This window comes from Coturnix japonica, chromosome 3 (genome assembly GCF_001577835.2).
Source record: "Coturnix japonica isolate 7356 chromosome 3, Coturnix japonica 2.1, whole genome shotgun sequence".
Lineage (NCBI taxonomy): Eukaryota > Metazoa > Chordata > Aves > Galliformes > Phasianidae > Coturnix > Coturnix japonica.
The window spans coordinates 27,752,535-27,772,526 of NC_029518.1; the positions used below are offsets into that span (position 1 = coordinate 27,752,535).

Genomic DNA, 19,992 nt, shown 5'->3' on the forward strand with positions numbered 1-19,992 from the left:
GCGCTGTCGTTGTGAGCCCCGTCGGAAGGAGCTGCGGTGTCTGCGTGAATTGTCACGTACGTGGTGCCGTTTCTCCGCCTTTACTGGGTAGTTTTGCTGCCAGACATGTTGTAAAGCGCCCCGGCTTCCCGCCCCCGGTGCCAATATCCGTGTGCTGGAGCGCCCCGTCCCGTAACGGAGAGCACCGGGGCACCCCGAGCTCCATGGCCGCCAGGGGGCGCCGCCCGCACGGGACTTCAACTCCCATCCGCCCTTGCGAAGGGAACCCATAGAGGACGTTGCGGGTAGCGCCGCGGGGCACGTCGGGAGCAGCAGTCCCGAGAGGGGCGCGGCGCGGTGCGTGCTGGGAATCGTAGGCGGGTGGCGCCGTGGACTCCGTTTCCCGTGGTGCCTTGCGGCGGCTCGCTGACGGCGGGGGCCGGGGCGGAGGGGAGCCCGGGCGGGGAGCGGGGACAGCGGGAACGGCGGCGGGCGGCGGGGCCTCAGCGGCCGCCATGGATCCGCGGGTGTCGGAGCTGTTCGGGGGCTGCTGCCGGCCCAACGGAGCCGCGTTGCGAGGACGCGGAGGGGCCGCGCCCGGCGGCGGCGGCGGCGGCGGCGGCGGCTCGAAGGCGAAGAAGAAGAACGGGCGGAGCCGGGGGGGCAAGGCCAACAACCCGCCGTACCTGCCGCCTGAGGTGACACGGCGGGGGGCGACACGGGGCCTGTCAGCGCCGCACGACGGGATGGACGGGACGGGGGGGCGGCTTTGTGCGCCGCGGGGCCGGGGTGGGAATGAGGGGGAGCTCGGGGCAGCGCTGCGGGGGATCCCCGGCTCCGGGATACAGAACGGAGCTCGGCACGGCACGGTACCGGCACGGCTCGGGGAGGCGGTGTTGTCGTACGCCGGGATGCGGCGGGTGCCGGCGGGCTCGGAGGGAGCGATCTCGGTGATGGTATTTGCCTCTTGCAGCTGGAAAAGCTGCTGGTGGTACTTGAGGGGTGTGTGGGTCAGTGCAGGTTGGTTGGCACAGCTGTGAGCAAACTGGGCGGAGAGCATTAATACATTGTCCCGCAGAACACTGCTCAGCACTGCTGGCCGAGCTCTCTGTAAGTTATCGCAGTCTGTGCCGGGAAGGGGCATTCCCCACACCGGGCTATAGCGAGGAAGGAGCTCAGCTCGGCTGTGTGAGATCCTGTCGGTGGGCAGGATTGTCCCCTGCAGCTGCAGTTCAGTTTTGCTTCCCTTCAGCTGGAGGCTGCACGGCCCCTGTGGTTTCAGCACGGCTTCCTGTCCTTGGCCGCCCCAGTCTAGTGTGTTGCTTTCCTCTAGGCTCAGCTGCCTCAGAACAGACCGACCCCCTTGTTTAGAGGACAGCACAGAATGTGAACGCAATATTTTTCTTAAATAGCAAAAGAGTAAAACCTCCTGCACATAGCCTTCCCTCGCTGCATAGCTCTGCTTCCCAAGTGCCGAGCTGGCAGCTTGGAACTTCCCTCTGTTGGCCTTCCGCCACCATAAGCTCCACTGTGGTTAGAAGCTCAGCTAGAAGGCAGGGAGAGGACTGTTGCCTCTCTTGACACGCAAATTGGTGTCCAGAGGTAAAGCAAGTGCTTAGAGTTGGCAGCTCAACTTAGTCTGCCAGAGTACGTGGCTTCTTAAAGGCTCCTTAGACCAAATCAGTGCTGAAGTTACTTCAGTTTAGACTATACGTTCTCTTTGGAAGCTGGAGCCTGTTGTGGTCGATGACTCTATGGGCCTTTCTGGTTTAGGCTCTAAAACAACTTGGTGTGCACTGAGTGGACAGAAGGTTGGGATGGTGTGCTCTGCAGTGTGGGAAGTGGCTCTTTTGAGCCTGGAACTCTGTGTGACTGGCCCTGTTTTTTGTGGACAAGTTAAACAAACAAGAAGGTGGCAGCGCTACCCTTCTGTGTTATATTCTACTTTTATCCCTTGTTTTTCGTTATATGTGATGTAAACAGCAAAAAGAAACCTCAAGTACGTTCTAGTTGAGTGTGGGAATGAACAGCAGAATAGACTGTAATCTAACAATAAATTTCTGCAGTTTTCCCTCTCTGAAATAGCCAATGCAAGCAGTAGAGAGTATCTTTTCAGCTGATGCCTATAGAAATCCCTGCTGGCACAGCATCTAACCATTCTGTTTTGTTTTGTTCTCTGACCAGGCAGAAGATGGTAACATCGAGTACAAGGTGAGCCTTTTGTGGGGGTAGGAGGGTTTCTTCGCAGAGTTGTCTCACAACAAATAACTCCAGGAAAGACAGTGTGTGGGGAACGTGCCCATGTGGACAGAAAGACAGACACTGTACTAAGGAAGGAACAGTCAGTCATCTTCTGAGTGCCCAGAGATACCCAGTGTCTGAGCTGGAAGAGTTTGAGCTCATATTGACAGCTGTAGGTGTCCCTGATAATCATTTATCACTCGGTTTGTGGCTGTTCTGCTAATCACGCTTGGCTCATGTATCACAAATAGGTCCCATGGTGCTGTTACCCCCCAGCAGGCAGAGTACAGACCCTTTGGGAAGGTGCAGAAATGCTCTGCTGCCATATGCACGCATCCCTGTGAAACACTCTCTTAGCATTCCCATGGTTTCTATTTAGATGCTAACATGGGGTGTGTTTCCCAGAGGTGGGTCAGAGCAGGGGGCTTTGCTTCACAGAGTTGATTTAGAGTGCTGCTGGTTTGGGCTCTGGGATTGCTTCCAGGCTGTGACTATAACTCCCCCCTCTGTTTAACAGCTGAAGCTGGTGAATCCCTCGCAGTACCGCTTTGAACACCTGGTGACACAGATGAAGTGGAGACTACAGGAAGGCCGCGGTGAGGCTGTGTACCAGATTGGTGTGGAGGACAACGGGCTGCTGGTGGGCCTCTCGGAGGAGGAGATGCGTGCCTCACTCAAGACCCTGCGCCGCATGGCAGAGAAGTATGTGTTCACTTTTGTCTGAAGGACCTGTAGGCTTGAACAATTGGTACAATGAGACTTGGCTCCAGGAGTTCCAAGAGGAGCTGGTGGCACCACTCCACGGTGCTTGTGTATGATAGAAATTTTCTTATCAGGAAGGTCTAGACATAGGAATGGAGCTAGAGGACTTCAGGCTTCAAGTCTGAGGCTGCTACCCTGCTATACCTAGTTTTCATCCTGTTCGCTTTCTCAGGTCTGATTCTAGATGTGCAAGGGCTGCTGAGTGCAAGTGTGTGTCTCACTCTTCCCTTTTGTGTCTGTGGCAGGGTTGGAGCTGACATTACGGTGCTGCGAGAGAGGGAGGTGGATTATGACAGTGATGTTCCAAGGAAGATAACGGAGGTGCTCGTCCGAAAGGTGCCTGACAACCAGCAGGTAGGAACCTGTGACCTGGCCATCCTCTCTTGCCAGAGAATTGCAGCCCTCATACAAGGAACTTACTTTTGGGATGAGAGTCCAAGCCCTAGAGGCAGTCTGCTCTAGATTAGCCCGTAGCAGGTGCTTTAAAGAGCTGCCAGAGGGAGGCTTTGAGGACGACACTTCTTATCTCCAAGATTGTGGTTGTGGCTCATACAGTAGGAGAGATTTCCTTGATCAGAGATGATAACCATTTGACTTCTGCAACAACAGTTATGATGCAACCCAGTGTGCAAACAAGGAAGAATTTAGACTTCCTGCTGATGTGTCATGTCACAACACAATGAAGTATATCACAACTCCCAGACTATGATTTGCCATGAGCAAGAACAGAATCTGAACAAAAATACACTGCAGTGTCTGTTGTGGAAGGATACTCTGGAGTGCATCTCTGCTGCTATGTGGTGTTCATATGAACCCAGTGGAGCGCAGCATTTAGGTTTAATGATTTCTTTGTTCTTTTTCCTGTAGTTCTTAGACCTGCGAGTAGCTGTGCTGGGGAATGTGGACTCAGGGAAGTCAACTCTGTTGGGTGTCCTAACGCAAGGAGAGCTGGACAACGGCCGGGGCCGAGCACGCCTCAATCTCTTCAGACATCTCCATGAAATCCAGTCAGGAAGAACATCAAGCATCAGCTTTGAGATTCTCGGTTTCAACAGCAAAGGAGAGGTAAGGAGGGGGCTGCTGAACTCAGATGGAGGTGACTGGGAGGATGGAGAAGAATAGGATTTCCCTCCTGATACAGTACTGAGGGAAATATGATTGAAGAGAGGCAGTACAGCTCTGTGTCCCCTTACCTGAACCTGAACGCTGCTTGTGTCCATTTGCAACAGACATGATTTCTTGCATCTATGATCTCTCTTTGCTAATTTGGATGTCAAAGGGGACCAATAAGAGCTGGCCCTTCCTTCACTTGTCAGCTGGAGCTTCTTTTCTCACCAAGTCCTCGTGTTCCTCAGGTGGTAAATTACAGTGACTCCCGAACGGCAGAAGAGATCTGTGAGAGTTCTTCCAAGATGATCACTTTCATCGACTTGGCTGGCCACCACAAGTATCTGAAAACAACCATCTTTGGCCTCACCAGCTACTGCCCAGATTTTGCAATGCTGGTGGTTAGTGCCAACACTGGCATTGGTGAGTGTTACACTGCCTGCACAGGCTGAGAGTAAAATATGAAGAGAAATGGGGAAGCAAGTTTTTGGAAGATAATAATAGTCCAGAAGTCTCTTCTGATTTCTTGTAGACCAGCACCTGTAAGTGCCTGGGAGGGAAACAGAGCTGGGTTACTAGCTATAGGCCATATTAAACAGTGCTCTGGACGGAGACTTTGTTTGGAATTTAAGGCTGTACTTGCTGGAGGGTGGGGGGAGAAGGAGAAGAAAAAAAGAAGGCTTTTATTGCATTCTTAGAGGTGTTGAATCCTGCAACCTTGTGAAAAGGCAGCTGGAGTTTTTCCACATCTTTCTGTGACATCTTCTGGTTATAAAGAAGGAAAACTACTGCATCCTTCTGAAGCAAGGAGATCTGTTCCAGTAATTCTGGGTTCTGTTTTGCTGGAATCCTCTTGTTTTTTGTTTAAAAGAACAGTTTTGCTTTTTCGTTGCCTGATGAACTATTGGGATAAAATTTCTAGGGTAAGCCCGTGGGAAGGTCAGGAGATGTAGCTTTACAAAAATAAACAGTGACTGCAATCTAACTTGTCTCCTGCAGCGGGCACGACACGAGAGCACTTGGGCTTGGCCATGGCCCTCAAGGTCCCCTTCTTCATTGTCATCAGCAAAGTTGACTTGTGTTCAAAAGCTACTGTGGAACGGACAGTGAAGCAGCTGGAACGAATTCTGAAGCAGCCAGGCTGCAACAAGCTTCCATTGCTTGTCACCTCAGATGATGATGCTGTTACAGCAGCACAGCAGTTTGCACAGTCTCCCAAGTAAGGAAGCATTCTTTTCTGCTGGGGGCAGCCAGTTCAGACTGGGCTGCTATGTGGAGCTGGGAGAGGGTGATGACAAGGGAGGCAACCACATCTTGAACGTCTGGGCTTCTCAGCGGGTTTTATAACCTCTTCATTTTCACCTCCCAGGCCTTTTTTCTGGGCTGTGGGGGCAGAAGATGCCAAAGGTTGTGCTGGAGTTGCTTTTCCAAGACTGAATTGTGGGCTGGCAAGAGATCAGTGCCTCAACCAGCTACTGAAACAGGGGTTACTGCAGAATTGTGCCTACCCCTCCAGAGTAGGAGGGCAGACCTCCTGCTCTGACCATTTATCATTGTAGCCTCTGGACTTGGTAGATTCAGAATCTCAGCCACCTTTGATAGCTGCAGTCTGACTTTCTGCTTACTCCTGTCTCTTTGTGTCTGACAGCATCACCCCAATCTTCACACTGTCCAGTGTTTCTGGGGAGAACCTGGATCTTGTGAAAGTCTTTCTCAACATCCTTCCTCCACTGACCAACAGTAAAGAGCAGGAGGAGCTAATGCAACAACTCACAGAGTTTCAGGTATGGAAGGGTAGCTTGGCTCCAGTTCTCTTAGTGCATTCATTGCTGTGATGTGTGACAAACATCTGTGGATTCTAGATAGAACAGGCAGAGACAAGGTGAACTACTGGGAGATGTTCAAGTAAAGAAAGAATTCATTCGAAAGAGGCTTGTTAGGCTGGGCTGCGTCCAAACCAAGGGGTGCCCATTTCAGTGAGAAGGTTGTTTCTTTACTTGCCACTTAAACGGCAAAGGTTCCTCTAAAAGGAAAGTTGTGGGAGCTAATGAAAGCTCACAGATGGTGTCTGATTCTGTATGGGCTGGGCCGTTTGTTCTCACTCTGGAGTGCTATTTCGCGGCTCTCTGAGCAGCTTTTTCTTGTTGCCTTCTTGCAGGTTGATGAAATTTATACTGTGCCAGAAGTCGGAACTGTTGTGGGAGGAACTCTGTCGAGGTAAGGGAGCAGGCAGACATGTGTGATTGCAAATGGTTGCTGGAGTTCCCACAAGGTTAGAGTTACCTGCTGCAGATGGAAGCAGTGCAAGCTTTATCCCTATGCCAGATCACTGAACCGAGAGAGGATGGAGGACCACAGAGTGCTAGGAGGTGTCATGAGCCGTCTGTTGCTCGTGCAGTGGCAGGCAAGGAATCTGCTCTAAAGTTGCTAGATAGGGATGTGACTTGTAATGTTCTAGTAGGTGAAAGCATGCTGGAAACAGAGTCAGCGAAAGTAAGCCAGGATGCTAAGGTGTTGTATTCCTTCTTCCTCCATCAGGATGAGGAAATGTAGACTGTAAGTCCTCTGCTCCCAGCAGAAGTTAATGTCACCCTGTGAAGAAAGCAGTTGTCATTCAGCTTTCAAGAGCAGTGAGCACAGCTTGGCTACATTCACACAAGTGGCAACTGCAGTCTCACCAGCAGAAATGATGCAGTGTGGCAGAGCAGTGGGAGGGAGTGGCCCCTGTCCAAGGGAATCTTGGTGTTTGAGGTGCGATAATGTGGCTTTTGCTCCCTATTCCCAGCAGCATTGCATTCCTATTAGTTGGTCACGTGCCTGGGTAAGAATCCAAAGACACTCGCCTCCTTGGCCCTAGGGAGTTTGTGCAGGTTGATCTTGGAGAGCGCAAATTCCTCCTTGTCTCCTGATGAGCTCTGTCCTGCTGTTGTGCCTTGGGCAGTGGGATCTGCCGAGAAGGGGAGAACCTGGTGGTTGGTCCCACTGATGATGGGAAGTTCCTCCGGCTGAAAGTGTGCAGCATCCAGCGCAACCGCTCAGCCTGCCGTGTGCTGCGGGCTGGCCAGGCAGCCACGCTGGCCCTCGGACCTTTCGACCGCTCCCTGCTGCGGAAGGTGAGTCCTGCTGTTGCCAGCTTCCTTGCTGGTCCAGTGAGTGGGACTGGAGGCTTCCCTGTGGATCTCCCTTTGGTAGAGTGGGAATGAAATAGAAGTGTTTACAGAAAGCTTGTTGAAAGGGAAGGAGGTTGCCAGGCTGTGAAGTGTGATGAGTATTGGACTGAGAATGGGGCACAAGTCCAAGTTCCAAGAGTGGAGACATGTTTATGGTTGTGGGTGTTGTTCAGAAACAGGAGGGTTGGCCTTAACTAATCTGAGCTTTTGGTTATTGTGCAGGGCATGGTCATGGTGAGCCCGGAAATGAACCCCACCATCTGCTCAGTGTTCGAAGCCGAGATTGTGCTGCTGTTCCATGCAACAACTTTCCGGAAGGGATTTCAGGTGACGGTACATGTGGGGAACGTGCGGCAGACGGCTGTTGTAGAGAAGATCCATGGAAAGGTAAGTTGTGGAAGGAGAAGGGATAAAGATGGAACTCAGTGTGGGACCTGCTGGTTCCAGATGGGAATCCTTTCCATTTGGTTGGTGTTTCCTCCTCACAAAATAAGCAGTATCACAGACTACAGCAAGACTCTGAAGGGAGGGGGGGGGGGAGCTTTCCATACACCAGGGCTTGTGTTCTCCTGTCTCCCCCTATGCAAGCAATAATGGGAAGGATTTGAGCCACTTGAGGAGACAACCTGCTCATTTGCTTCATCTTAGCATCCACATGCACCTCTCTTGCATGCATCAGTGGGACAGATAGATCTAAGCTGTCCCTTTTTTCTCTTCAGGATAAGCTGCGGACAGGAGAGAAGGCCGTTGTCTGTTTCAGATTCATCAAACATCCTGAATACTTGAAGATTGGAGCCAAGCTGCTTTTCCGTGAAGGAGTCACCAAAGGCATTGGGCATGTCACTGACCTCCAAGCCATCACCACCAAAGAAAATGGCCTGGAGGAGTCTCTAGGGCCTGGACAGCTGAGCTTCTGACTACCACTAGGTCAGAGAGATCTCTGCTCACCAGCAACCAGGGAGAAGGATGAAAGCTCCCGTGGGTCTCTGAGCGACGCCTGGAGCTGCTGCTGTCCCATTCTAGCAAGGCTGTCTCTCTTCCGTACTGTGAGGTGGAGCCTCTGAGAGTTCCTCACGTTCAGTGCTGTACGTGAGGCAAGATAAGCACGCTGTCCGCATTGCCCACTGCTGTTGTTATCCTGCCTTCCTTCAGAATAGATTGGAGGCACCCGCTGGCCTGGGCAGGCAAGTTCTGGCTTTGTTCACTGTTAGAAAATTACTGTTTGGGAAGAGCAGAAGCCTTGGAGGCAGGTAGTGAAGGGATGTTTTTCCATCTGTGAAACAAGATCTGGTCCCATTCCAGCTCTCTGAGCACTGGGTTGATGCAGTCCTGCAGCACATCCTTCCAGGCAGGGGATGAGAGAGGCCCTGCTGCCTGCAGCAGGATCTTGTTTGAACCTATCAAAATACGTTCAGGACACTTTTTAACTGTTTTAATCTTGGTTGGCTTTAATCTGCTGTGTGTCCATTTGTATGCTGGTTTTGCATTACTCCAGTCTGAGTATCTTACTGTTGGACAAGCATCCTGTCCTGTTCCCTGTGTGCATGTACACAGTCCTTCAGCATCCCACTTTGTGGCTTTTAGGAAGCTGTGGCTGCTTGGTGTGGCGCAGCCTCCCGGCATTACAGTGCAAAGGCAGAGTTTGCGCTTGCAAACAGCTCCTTGCAGCAGCAGAACAGGATCTGCTTTGTGGAGCAGAGCAGGACCTGGGCCTGTGCTGGCATGGGCAGATTATTCCATGGCTGTGCAGCTACAGGTGAAGTCTACACGCTGGCTGCAGTGGCTTGCAGTGAGCTCCCTGGTTTAGTTCTCCAGGGCCCAGCCCACCTTTCTCCTCACACTTGCCTTAATGTGAGGACAGGCCACATTACTAACACAAAACAAGGTGATTTCTGTTGTTTAGATGTGATTTGAAAGTGGCGTGACTTTATTTTTCTTCTCAAGGAAGACTTCTTTTCTTTCCCCTGCCGTTGGGGTGTGTTGTGAGTGGAAGGCTGCTGTTGCCAGCAAGGACTCTGCACGAGCAGTGAAGCGCTCTCATTTCCCTTGTGCCGTTGTGTGGCTGCCATGTGTGACAGCTCCTCCAGGCCCCTCAGCCCATAGGCAGGGTCTGTTGAGCTGTTCATGGGCTTTTGGTTTTCTCACTGACTGTCAGACCAAAAGAGTCAGCTGTGAGCAAGTCCTTCAGCCAACCTTGTTGCATGGCACGTAGCTTACCAGCTCTGACTGAAGAGAGGGGAGAGGGCCTGCAACAGCACACAAACACCCAAAGAGCCTTTCTGCCCTCCTGAAAGCAAGTTCTGGTGCTGGGCTGCTGGCACAGGCAGTGCGTGCGGGGCTGGGTGGCCCTTGCTGCGGATCTGTGGACAGCATAATACCTGGGGAGACAAAAGATGGCAGCACTGCAGAGTGCATGCTGGGCCAGGGGGAGGCTGGTGAAATGGTGATGTACCTGAAAGGACTCAAGAAACAGCTCAATGGTGGCAGAAGCAGGCACTGCCTGCCCATTGGGAAGAGCACTGACCCAGCTGTAAGTCAGCTCAGTGGGGAGACCGCAGCTGCTGGGTCAGGGTGACTGCAGTGGTTGTAGGTCTTTCAGCCGTGCCTGAGAGGACTGGTGCCAGCTGCCAGCTCGTGGCTCACTAAGAAGCTGCCTTGGGGTGAGGAACACGATGCCAGCTGTTTGCAGCAGCCCTAGCGTCTTCCACACCAAAGTAGGCTTGGGCTTCTCTAACCCTCTCTGAGGTACATAGCTGATGGCTGGTCCCATCTTGTCCCTACCAGCTGTGGCATGACTGTTCTTGGTGCCATGCTCTTCATAATCGCTGTTTTGTTGTCTTGACGTTTTCTAATGCTGGGGTTTATCCCTGTTCCCTGAGTGTCTATAAATAAATGTACAGAATAAAGATGTTTTATGGAGGTTGCTGGTCAAGTTGTACAGTGAGTGAGGGTGGAGCTGGGCTTTTTGCCTTGCCGCCCTTGAGCTGGGTCATGGCTGGACATGGCTGCCCTTCACCCTGCATCCTGCACTCAGTCCTATAAATACCATCCCAGGGCGTGGAAGGAATGCGTGCACGCTGCTGTTTACAACCTCGCTCTCCCAACTTATCGGAGCAAGCCTGAAGTGACAGGCAGCCACGTCACCGTGAGCACAGCTCTTCTGGCTGCTGGGGGCGGGACTGCCTTTGGCTGGGGCTTCCTCATTGCCCCAGAGCCTAATTAAAGGGATGCGTTCTAGGGGACAGACCTAACTGGTGGCTTGCTTCTAAAATAGCTTCAACCTTATCAAGGGGTTTGCAGCTGCTTTGATGTCCCTGAGAACGTGTTGTTCCCTTGGGACGAGAGGCAGAAGGGCTTCCCTGTGGAAGTGATGTGTGTCACTGAGTGGCTGCGTCAATGGGTGTTCTCAGCTTGTTTTTGTGACCAGCAGCAGCACCTGCTAAGGCCGGTCTTGCCAGTCACGTAGGAAATGAGGTGTGCTGCTGTCAGAGGACTGAGGCAACCCTGCCAGACTGGTTGCTATTCCTCTTTCTGTAAGGACTTCAGGAAACTTGTCACTTTGCAAGGTGAGGGCTGTCATTAACAGGAGGGACTCTGTAATTCCTTCCTCTGCTCGCTGCCAGCAGAGCTTGCTGCACACACCAGCATCAGCTTTGCCTTGTGCTTCTCAGCATCTTGCAGCTGCCATGCTATGTACTAGGTGGCCGCTGACAGCAGTGTGGCAGCTTCCTAGCGCAGGGGAGAACGTTGGCTGATGGAAGGAGAGCAGCTCAACAGCTGGAAGCAGGGTGGTGCTACTCAGAAACGAAAGGGAAACAGCACATGCAACTACAGCTGTACTTTGCATCATTCTCTGCTGCCTGAGAGGCTGTCCCCTTGCTCTGGGAGAGAAAGGCTGCAGCTGATGAAACCCTCTGCAAAGTATGTTGTGTTTCCTGGCCCCACCCAGCACTGCCTTGACGTATATGCTCCCTCCCACTGCTCCAGAACTGGGCTCACATCGGCAGCAGCCCAGCTTATAGAAGAGGCCCAGGGGCCCCAAGCGTTGCAGCATGGAGCTGAACCCATCTCCTGCCACGATGCAGGATCTCCTGTTTTGCTGTATAGTATAGACTGCTTTGTCAGCTCTGTAGCCAATGGGGTCATTTGATATTAGCAGTGTTTCTTGTGCTCTCTAGAGCTAGTGATGAGCATTACGCACTAAGCAGCAACACAGTTGCCAAACCATATATACCATGCACAGGCATGGTAGTCACCACCAGACTATGTGTGCAATTCACAGAGCTGGGTACATCCCACACCACACACTATTCATCAGTCCTAATTCCTCATAGAGTTGGGTAGAGATAATTTATTAGATTTCTCTGGATTAAAAGCTGAAAGGCAGCATAAAAGGTTTAGTTTTTAAAAAACACTGATTCTCTAAAAGCTTGCAGCACAGCTGTGTGTTAGGGAGGTAAACGCTTAAAGAAAAAATCTAAAGTCCTTGTCACACTTTCCCGAGGTCGTTTTGCATTAGGTCCTGTTGGAGTCTTGGACTTGTTCCTCACCTTGGCAGGAGACCCAGAAGCTGCAGCCTTGGGGTTGGGAACCTCTGCTGGAGCTGGTGGGGAGCTGTGCTCCTGGAAGGAGCGTTGCAGCTCCACAGCGAAGTGGTAGTCCATGTGCTCTGGGAGCTCCCAGGCCAGCACATATTGGCCACACTTCTCACAGCGCTGCTGGTCCCCTGGTGAGACATGAGGGAGCAGGGCTTGCTCGGGGGGTGGCAAATTCTGCTCGTTTCCCTCCAGAGTTGGCTCTAACTTCAGGAGGATCCTGGAGCTGGGTGGAGTTGAGGGTGTTTGTGTAGCATCAGACGGCAGCTCCTCACAAGGCGGCCTCTTGGAAGAAGTAGGGCTCCCATCTCCAGAACTCCACTTCACAGAGGCCTCCAGCTCACACCGCTCAGAGGCAAGACCAGCACCATCTCCCTCTGGGTGCCCCAGGGAGCTGGGTGCAGGTGACTGAGCACAGGAGGCAGCTGGCAGGCTGGTTAGCACTGCCTGGGACTGCTGCCTTTCTGTCGCCTTTTGGAAGAACGACTCAATGGCATTAGCCGGCTTCTGTCTATGCTCTTTGCTTGGGCTCCTGAAGAATTTGACCCTAGACCTCGTGGAAGACGTGGCCTCTGTGCTGCCAGCAGCAGTGCCATCAGATGAAGCATCACTAGTCAGGAAGGATGTGATGCCTGCGGAGAGGAATGTGGGAGCAGAGAACTTGCTAGCAGCGAGGTGCACTGATATGAGTGGGGGAGACCTGCAAAGGACAGAGCAACATCAACTTGGACAAGAGGCAGAAGGCAGCATTCAATGCTCACAGGAAAGAGAGAGGGAAACTTGTGAAAGCACTTAGTCTGGGTATCTGACAAGAGGTGGGAGGGACGTTTCCTGTAACAGTTTGTTATGCTATCTCCAGAACACAGCCTCTCACATACTGCAGGCTACGTTGGGCACAGCAGCAAGTCTCATCCCAAAACAGCATTTCCTCCCCCAGAAGACAGGTAGCAGAGCAGGGACAGCCAGCTGCCAGCCTAGTCCACCACAGGCTGGAGCTACTGTGACCCTTCTAGTCACAGAGAGGGCCTCAGCAGCAGCCTTGTCGTAAAAGTACACCCCAGCATCTACTACAGAGCAGGAGGGAGGAAGTTATGTTGAATACAGGAGCTGTGCACCCCAGTTTTAATTCTTGTCCCAATGGCCTCTTCTCAAAAAGCATCTTTGTCCTTTTCCTGGCAGTCAGCACAACCGTCATTCATATCAAGTCCTAGCAGGGATGTGAACCACTTCCTCCCATACTCACCAGGCTGCCTGGTGAGCCCCAGCCATGTTGCAGTTTTGGATGAGGGCAAAGGCATCACTGGAGATCTTCTGTGCATCGTAGCGGGTCACAGCACAGAAGCGTGACAGCCTGGTGTCTCCCTGCATGCGGATGACCACCATCAGCTGCTTGGCCACTCGGTGGTTCTGCAGAGAGAAGACGTAGCTGTGCTGCAGGCGACATCTACAGGGAGGAGCCGGAATGGCGGCGGAGATGGTCTCTGCCTAGAGCGCTCTCCAACCCTGCCACCTCTCGATGCTACGTGACAGATGGCAGCTTGTCCTGCCTGGCCTGATCTCCAAGAGATGAGATACAGGACTGCAAGGACTTAAACAACTGCCTCACACGGGCTGTCAAGCATTTCGTCCTCGTTTTTGTTCAAAGGCAGCTGTGTGCCGTTTTGTGGCTTTCCTGCAGCAGTGAAGCTAGTAGCTTCACCTGGGCCTGCAGTCTACCATCTGTGGTTTTAATCATATTATTTGCTCTCAAAGGTCACACCATCAGCTAAGGACTTGCAATATGCAACAGAGCAGCGATGAGGCAGTTCGAGAGTGCAGCAGGTTTCAAGTCCCTGCATCCTAAAGCACAAGAAAAAGGACCATCCTTAGCCTTGCAGCATTCTGAGACAGTCATTTTGGTGGCTGGACTCTAATACACACTCCTTTCTCAGAGCACCTCAGCACTGACATGCATCCAAGGGCAGGCAGATTCCCTCCCCCAGCCCCACTACCCTCAGCCTCTTGCACATGCACTGTGTGGTTTCCTGAAGGCCTGGCCTCCTCAGGCATAGAAGAAAGGATGCTGTCTCTGCACGTCTCCTTACCTGACTCCTGTCCTTGATCAGCCTGGATTCCAGCTCCAAGGCCAGCTGCAGCAGCCAGTGTTGCACCTGGATAAAAGAACAACAAACAGGTGTGGGCCCATGCTCACAGCACTGCTGCCAGGCCAGAGCAATACTACAGCCACTAAGGAACACTGGAAGGGGATCAGACTGGAATAGACACAGATTATCACAAAGCCCAACATCTGGAATAATTCTGGAGGAAATGGCCCAGGTAACTCTGGAGGAAAAGCACTGCAGACACCAAACCTACAGCATTACTACCAGAGCTTGCTTAAAGGTAGTCAGGCTCCACAACTCCGGATCTGTTTTTGCCTCTCCCCTCCTTTCAGGTAGTTACCTTCCTTCTAGCAGCCAGCCATGGAAGCTTGGTACCATGAGATCCCTTTTGCTCATGGAAATTATGACGCTGGACCTTTTTATTACTCATGAATTGTCAGTTCAATTCTGTCAATGGGGGATTTTTCTAGTGGCCCAAATCACTCCCTTCCACCAGACCCCTGGCTTGAGTTTTAAGGTACCACGACACAGAAAAGCAGCAGTTCTGCAAGCTAATCTCTGCTTTTAGAGTTCTTTCTTTTATTCACCAATCCAAAAGCTGAGTTTCTTCTTGCAAGACATTGGCTTTTCCTACCTCCTTCTGTGTAGCCAGGGCTGATTTCCCAGGGAAGTTCTTGCTGCAGCCAATGGACTGAGGCAAGTGGCGGTTCTTGACAGGTTCATCATCAATTCCTCTGCACAGATCATAGAGCCAGGACCTGAAAGCCACAGAAATACGATGCTGTAAAGGCAGCCGTGGCCCTGTGGGAATGTGCAAACAAAGGGACACCCACTGCAGAGGTTCTGCAGGTGCCAAGTGGATAATTTGCTGCCCTGCATGCAGGCAGCTGGGACAAGCACAATAGGCAGTTGGATTTGGTCCCTGCTCTAACATCAGCAGCAATGAACTGCCTCCCTTCTCACCCAAAACGCAGCAATGGTACATCATTACCCAGTCTTGTCTCCAAAGTGAGTCTGGAGCTCCGTCTCACTGAACTGTGTCACCTGCCCGATGTACTCCACTCCCAGGATGTCAGTGATGGCAACACCAAGCTTGCCCCCCAGGTTACGGCTACAGCAAAGGAAAAAGATGAAAACAGAGCACCATGTGGAAGAGTGCAATAAGCCTTTCTGCTGCAGATGACACTAGTTCAGGACAATTAGAAGCAGTCAGAAGCTGGTTGGATTCCTAGCAGGATTTCCTCTCTCTCTATTAGATAGATAGAGGAACAGTTACTGTGGATGTTGAAAGCCTTTGCTGACTGCTGTCAATTAACATTAGACTGCTCTCTGTTGATGTAGCCGGGAACAGTTTCCTACACCCAGGTCACTTTGATTTCTTTATTCAAAGTAAGGACAAAACTAACAGAAGCAAAGACATCAGTAACAAGGGCAAGCAGAGCTCTCTTCATCATAAAAGCCTAGACTGAGGAAGTGGAGCACCAGCATTTCAAACAGGTGCTCTTGCCACACAGCAGCTCAGCCTAAGCCCCAAGCAGCACAAAAGCAGGCAGCTCCCCATACTCACATACTGCTGACAGGCATCTGGCTGAAGAGCTGCGGGACAGATCGTGAAGATACCAGTGTCTGGCGGTTGGGTTTGTTTAACCCACAGGCCAGTTTTGCCAGCATCTGTAATACGGAAGAGGGTGGAAAGCTTGTTATTAAGAACTGCGCTGACTTCATTGTCCAGAACTCAACAGCACATGCTGCTCTAGCAGCTTTAAGGGCTGCCTTTGGAGAGGCTGCTAGAAAGGGCACAGAGGCTGCACCACTACTTGCTCCCAGCATCTCCATAATCCTCCTCCAGCTATTTCTCTCACTACGCTTGCTCCTTCATCTTCTGTTTCTATCTTGATTTTTCTTAATGTTTTAGCTTCTCTCTGTAAGGTCTACAGCAGCATAATGCTGCAAAAGGAAACTATAAAACACACAAAGGCTGGTTCAAAAGGGATACTCCCTCACCTATCTGCTATGCTGCTTCTCCTCTCACCCTACTCTAACACAGGGTCAAAAATACACAAATGAAATAAGTATGGCCAATTTTAAGAAGTCCCATAATTGCACTGCTTTACCACACGTAACAAAGCGTTCTCCTCATAGATTAATGCATCTTTGCTTTCGGCCTGTTTCAAACCCTTGCTTTTCTCTAGACAAGGCAGATCCTTTTCCTTCAGCCTTCCACATCCAGTCATTTTGCAGCTGTCAAGACATTCTTATTTCACTGGAGACTCTTCCAAGTTTAACCACGCTGTTCCTGAAGCAAACTGAACCAATGACTGCTGCTCTGTGGGCATAATTAGTTGACTTTTTCTGACACCTCTCTAATTAGCACATACTGCAGCAGGGTATGTGCCATTTGCTCTCCCATTACTGACTGATTGCTCACAGTAACCCCAGGCTACTTCCTGACTTACTGCAACTCAGCCAAAAACCTCCTTATTTTCTTATTTCCTGGAAGCCACTCACACACAAAGGATTTCAGTCTGTTTCTGGACTTCTCCAAGCCCAGAAGTTTCATCCCTAATCTCATCTCTTGGAACTCTCACAGCCCCAGGCCCTCAGCCCTGCCCCTGCTTAGTATTCACCTGTAATACCTACAGCTGTTATCTCCTTGTAGGCTTCATTGAAAACATTGGCTCTCGATGGAACTCAGACTGATCTCCCCAGGATCCCACTTTAGACATCCCCATTTGACTGCACTTCATTAAACAGTCACTACAGACTACAGTATTGTTCTTTTAGCTGCTAGATGCAGACAGATAACCTCATTCATGTTGTATCTTGCCAAGTGTGGTACACGGTAATCATCAAGCCATGCTCTGGGTGATGCTCAGCCAGCCACTGAGAGCTCCTCATGCACAACAAACGAACTGACTTTGATGCTGCAGTTGTGAATGGTTTCCTGCTGGGCAAAATGCTCTGTGGTCTACTGAGAACCCTAATGCTTATTTCAGCCTCTGCAGAAAAGGCTCGCGCACACAGAGCTGAGCTGGCTGTGGCAGCACTGTAGCACATTTCACACCACCACCATGTGCAGGCTTCCCACCTGGTGGTCTCTACTCTGCACTTGACACAATAGATACGTAGTTCTTCAATAGATACGTAACAAAGCCCATCCTAACATCCTTATTCTCCTTAAGAATAAAATGCAAGAATAGAAACTTGCTGGGAGATGCTCCTATGAGGAGCAGGAATGCTACAGAGAGCAAAGCTGAACATCCATTCCATTGGAAATTACTACAGCAGTGCTCTTGTACAGCTCACTCAGCTTGTGCCACAGTCCATTTGCTGCTTTCAAGATGAGCCTGTGCAGAACTAGCTCAGGTATCTGTGTTTGGTTGGTGGGAGCTTAACTTGTACCTATGGCAGTCCAAGACGAGATGCATTATCCCCAGTTTCAAAGCATCTGTTTCTCATTTTGGTCAGCACCTGCACATTTAAAGTTGTAACGGGTGAGCTCCTGCAAAGGCTGAGCCCCACAACTGCAGCATCAAAGGCAGTTTGTTTCTGCAGCTGCTGCTGTGCATGAGGTACCGGTGCGGCTGGCTGAGCATCCCCCAGAGCATGGCTAGCAGGTGCCACAGACCAACTGACCAGAAAGAGGAGAAGCAGCTCAGCAGCAGCACGCAGGTGTTTTCCTTCAAGTCGGTGGGAGTTTGAGTCAGTAAATATCATTCTCTCGCTATAGCTTTCCCCACCCATCTTCCACTGGACAGGTTTAGAAGAACACAGTGGCGCTGCCGTGGCATAGAGTGGCTCAGAGAAGCGAGGCTGATGCCTCACACACGTACTTTGTTGTGCGAAATCCCAGCTGAGCACCTGAATCCGGTGGCCTTCTCCACGGCCACCCTCATTTCCTCCACAATGACTGCTCCCATGGCCAGCTGCAGGTCGGGGCAGTTGAGGTTATCAAAAGACAGCGATGCCAGCCACTCCTGCACGCCACGCTGCCGCAGCTCCTCTACAGAAGGAAGGCAAAGGGGAGCTATGTGCGTGCTGGTGAGCCCACCAAAGGGACAGACGGCATCGGCAAGCGGCAGCAAACAGCAGCAAACAGCTGCCTACATCTGACAGCGCGCACCAACAGCGAGGACAGAAGCAGGGAGCTTAAGAACAACACTATGGGAGCGCGCTATGGGAACGAAGCGCACCAGCAGCACCGCGGGGAGGGACAGCGCCGGGCGGCACCGGGAGCCCCGCGGGGCCGTCGGGGCCGAACCCTCGTACCCTTGTCGGCGGGCTGGGGGCCGGGCCCCGCGGGCAGCCCCTGCACGAAGGTGGTGGGCAGCAGCTCGGCCTCCAGCGGCCGCCCCCGCAGCTCCCGCAGCCGCTCCCGCGCGCTGTCGGTCAGGTCCAGGTACGCCTCGTCGATGCTGGCCCGCTCGATGGCGGCGAAGCGCGACAGCACCTCCATCACCTCGGCGCTGGCATCCCGGTACCTGCCGGCACAGCTCAGCCGCCGCCCGACCGCAATGGGGGGGATCCCCGCTCCCTCCCCGCCCCTCCCGCCGTCCCACTGACCGGGTGAGGTCCGCCTTGCCCCGCGCCTCGGGCACTCTGGCCAGCAGCAGCTCCGGGCACAGCGCCCGCGCCTCCGCCGCCCACATCCCTCGGGACACGCCGAACGCCCGCGCCTCGTAGCTCACGGCGATGATCCTGCAACGCACCAAAACCGTGGGCGACAGAACGGCGGGGAGAGGGGAAAAGAGAAGGGAAGGGGAGAGCCGACAGCACGTACCCGCCGCCCTGCCACTGCTTGTACTGCACCACGGCGCAGGGCCGGCCGCGCAGCCGCGGGTCGTATCGCTGCTCCACCTGCATGAAGAAGCAGTCCATGTCCACCAGGGCCACCACGCGATCCCGGCCGCGCCACATCGCGACACACGCCGACACACGGCGGGACAACGGGGCGGGGCGGCCGGATGGAGGCGGAAGTGGCGTGCGGTGCACTCTGGGAGTTGTAGTTCGGATCGAGGGGGCGGTGCGCTCATCCCGGCACGCATGCGCGGAACCGCCGTGCCCTGGCGCGTGCGCCGCGTGCTCCCTCCTCCTCCTCCTCAGGGCCGCCCCCTCACGCAGCGCCGTCTCCTCTCGGCCGCAGGTGCCAGGTGTGTGGCGGGGCCGCCGCCATGTCCGCCGAGCAGGTGAGCAGCCTGTGCGAGCAGCTGGTGAAGGCCGTCACCGTCATCATGGACCCGGCCTCCACACAGCGGTACCGCCTGGAGGCGCTCAAGGTACGAGGTGCTACGGCCACGAGGGTGCACTCAGGGCCGGGCCATGGGGGCTGAGGGGGTACGTGGGGATGAGGGAGGCGGCGGGACGGGCTGGGGGCCTACAGCTGTCTGATGGCTATATATGTGTGTGTGTGTGTCCGTCTGATGGCTATATGTCTGTGTTTGTGTCTGTGTCTGTGTGTGTCTGTGTGTCCGTGTCCATCGGCAGTTCTGCGAGGAGTTCAAGGAGAAATGCCCCATCTGCGTGCCCTGCGGGCTGAAGCTGGCTGAGAAGACGCAGACGGCCATCGTCCGCCACTTCGGCCTGCAGATCCTGGAGCATGTGGTCAAGTACGGGCTGAAGGACGGCAGGGAATGGCTGTGGGGCGGGCTGGGGAGCTCTGTTAGCTCACCTCGTTGCCACATGTAAACATGGGGTTATCCGCAGGCCTTCAGCCTTCTCCATGCTAACAAAGAGGCTTTGTGGCAGCTCAATTCTGAGGGCCCTCTCTGCAGCCCTGGTGCTTTATGCTTGGCCGCTGCTTTCCAGTTGTGTTGACCCCAGAGGTGCCGGCAGCAGTTCTGTCATGTCATGACCATGTCCAGTGGAGGGCCACTAAGATGGTGAAGGGCCTGGAGCATCTCCCCTATGAGGAGAGACTTAGGGAACTGGGTCTATTGAGCCTTGAGAAAAGAAGGCTGAGAGGGGACTTGATCCAGGTTTATAAATACCTGAGGTGTGGGGGCCATAGTGGTGAGTCTGGTCTCTTTTCAGTAGTGC

The 19,992-nt window shown here is 52.9% G+C and overlaps 3 protein-coding genes across 7 annotated transcripts in view; 2 read left to right on the forward strand and 1 right to left on the reverse strand.

Moving 5' to 3' along the window:
- Window positions 1–37: 37 nt before the first annotated feature.
- On the forward strand, window positions 38–10,178 carry GTPBP2 (GTP binding protein 2). Of its 2 annotated transcripts, none has more exons than XM_015857665.2 (12): window positions 38–56; window positions 2,164–2,190; window positions 2,738–2,922; window positions 3,228–3,336; window positions 3,850–4,047; window positions 4,338–4,512; window positions 5,089–5,308; window positions 5,738–5,873; window positions 6,248–6,306; window positions 7,031–7,202; window positions 7,482–7,646; window positions 7,979–10,178. In XM_015857665.2, the coding sequence occupies exons 3-12, from the start codon at window positions 2,789–2,791 to the stop codon at window positions 8,174–8,176; spliced, it is 1,566 nt and encodes a 521-aa protein (XP_015713151.1). In that variant the 5' UTR covers window positions 38–56; window positions 2,164–2,190; window positions 2,738–2,788; the 3' UTR covers window positions 8,177–10,178. The 2 variants fall into 2 exon arrangements, with proteins under 2 accessions (XP_015713151.1, XP_015713150.1); XM_015857664.2 differs by lacking the exon at window positions 38–56 and adding an exon at window positions 439–677.
- Window positions 10,179–11,590: 1,412 nt separating this feature from the next.
- On the reverse strand, window positions 11,591–18,934 carry POLH (DNA polymerase eta). The gene is made up of 10 exons (XM_015857663.2): window positions 18,737–18,934; window positions 18,520–18,654; window positions 18,226–18,437; window positions 17,790–17,959; window positions 15,524–15,627; window positions 14,948–15,067; window positions 14,591–14,714; window positions 13,939–14,004; window positions 13,098–13,261; window positions 11,591–12,554 (listed from the first exon to the last, which is right to left on the reverse strand). The coding sequence occupies exons 1-10, from the start codon at window positions 18,871–18,873 to the stop codon at window positions 11,708–11,710; spliced, it is 2,079 nt and encodes a 692-aa protein (XP_015713149.1). The 5' UTR covers window positions 18,874–18,934; the 3' UTR covers window positions 11,591–11,707.
- Window positions 18,935–19,034: 100 nt separating this feature from the next.
- The window catches only part of XPO5 (exportin 5), a 26,281-nt gene continuing 25,323 nt past the window's right edge, over window positions 19,035–19,992 (forward strand). For 2 of the 4 annotated variants that reach the window (XM_015857658.2, XM_015857659.2), the window contains exons 1-2: window positions 19,035–19,232; window positions 19,441–19,562. In XM_015857658.2, the coding sequence (XP_015713144.1) occupies window positions 19,128–19,232; window positions 19,441–19,562 (227 nt within the window). In that variant the 5' untranslated portion in view covers window positions 19,035–19,127. The remainder of the gene's footprint in view (window positions 19,233–19,440; window positions 19,563–19,992) is intronic. The other 2 variants (XM_015857662.2, XM_015857661.1) reach the window with 2 other exon arrangements.

Bases quoted from the DNA above. Each gene is read 5' to 3' on its own strand.
- GTPBP2 (XM_015857664.2), top strand. From the start codon at position 495: ATGGATCCGCGGGTGTCGGAGCTGTTCGGGGGCTGCTGCCGGCCCAAC. The intron at 3,337-3,849 runs GTAGGAACCTGT...TTTTTCCTGTAG, and splicing joins AGGTGCCTGACAACCAGCAG to TTCTTAGACCTGCGAGTAGC. The intron at 5,309-5,737 runs GTAAGGAAGCAT...TGTGTCTGACAG, and splicing joins CAGTTTGCACAGTCTCCCAA to CATCACCCCAATCTTCACAC.
- POLH (XM_015857663.2), bottom strand. From the start codon at position 18,873: ATGTGGCGCGGCCGGGATCGCGTGGTGGCCCTGGTGGACATGGACTGC. The intron at 18,438-18,519 runs GTCAGTGGGACG...CTGTGCCGGCAG, and splicing joins GGCAAGGCGGACCTCACCCG to GTACCGGGATGCCAGCGCCG. The intron at 14,005-14,590 runs GTAGGAAAAGCC...TCTTTTATCCAG, and splicing joins CCCTGGCTACACAGAAGGAG to GTGCAACACTGGCTGCTGCA.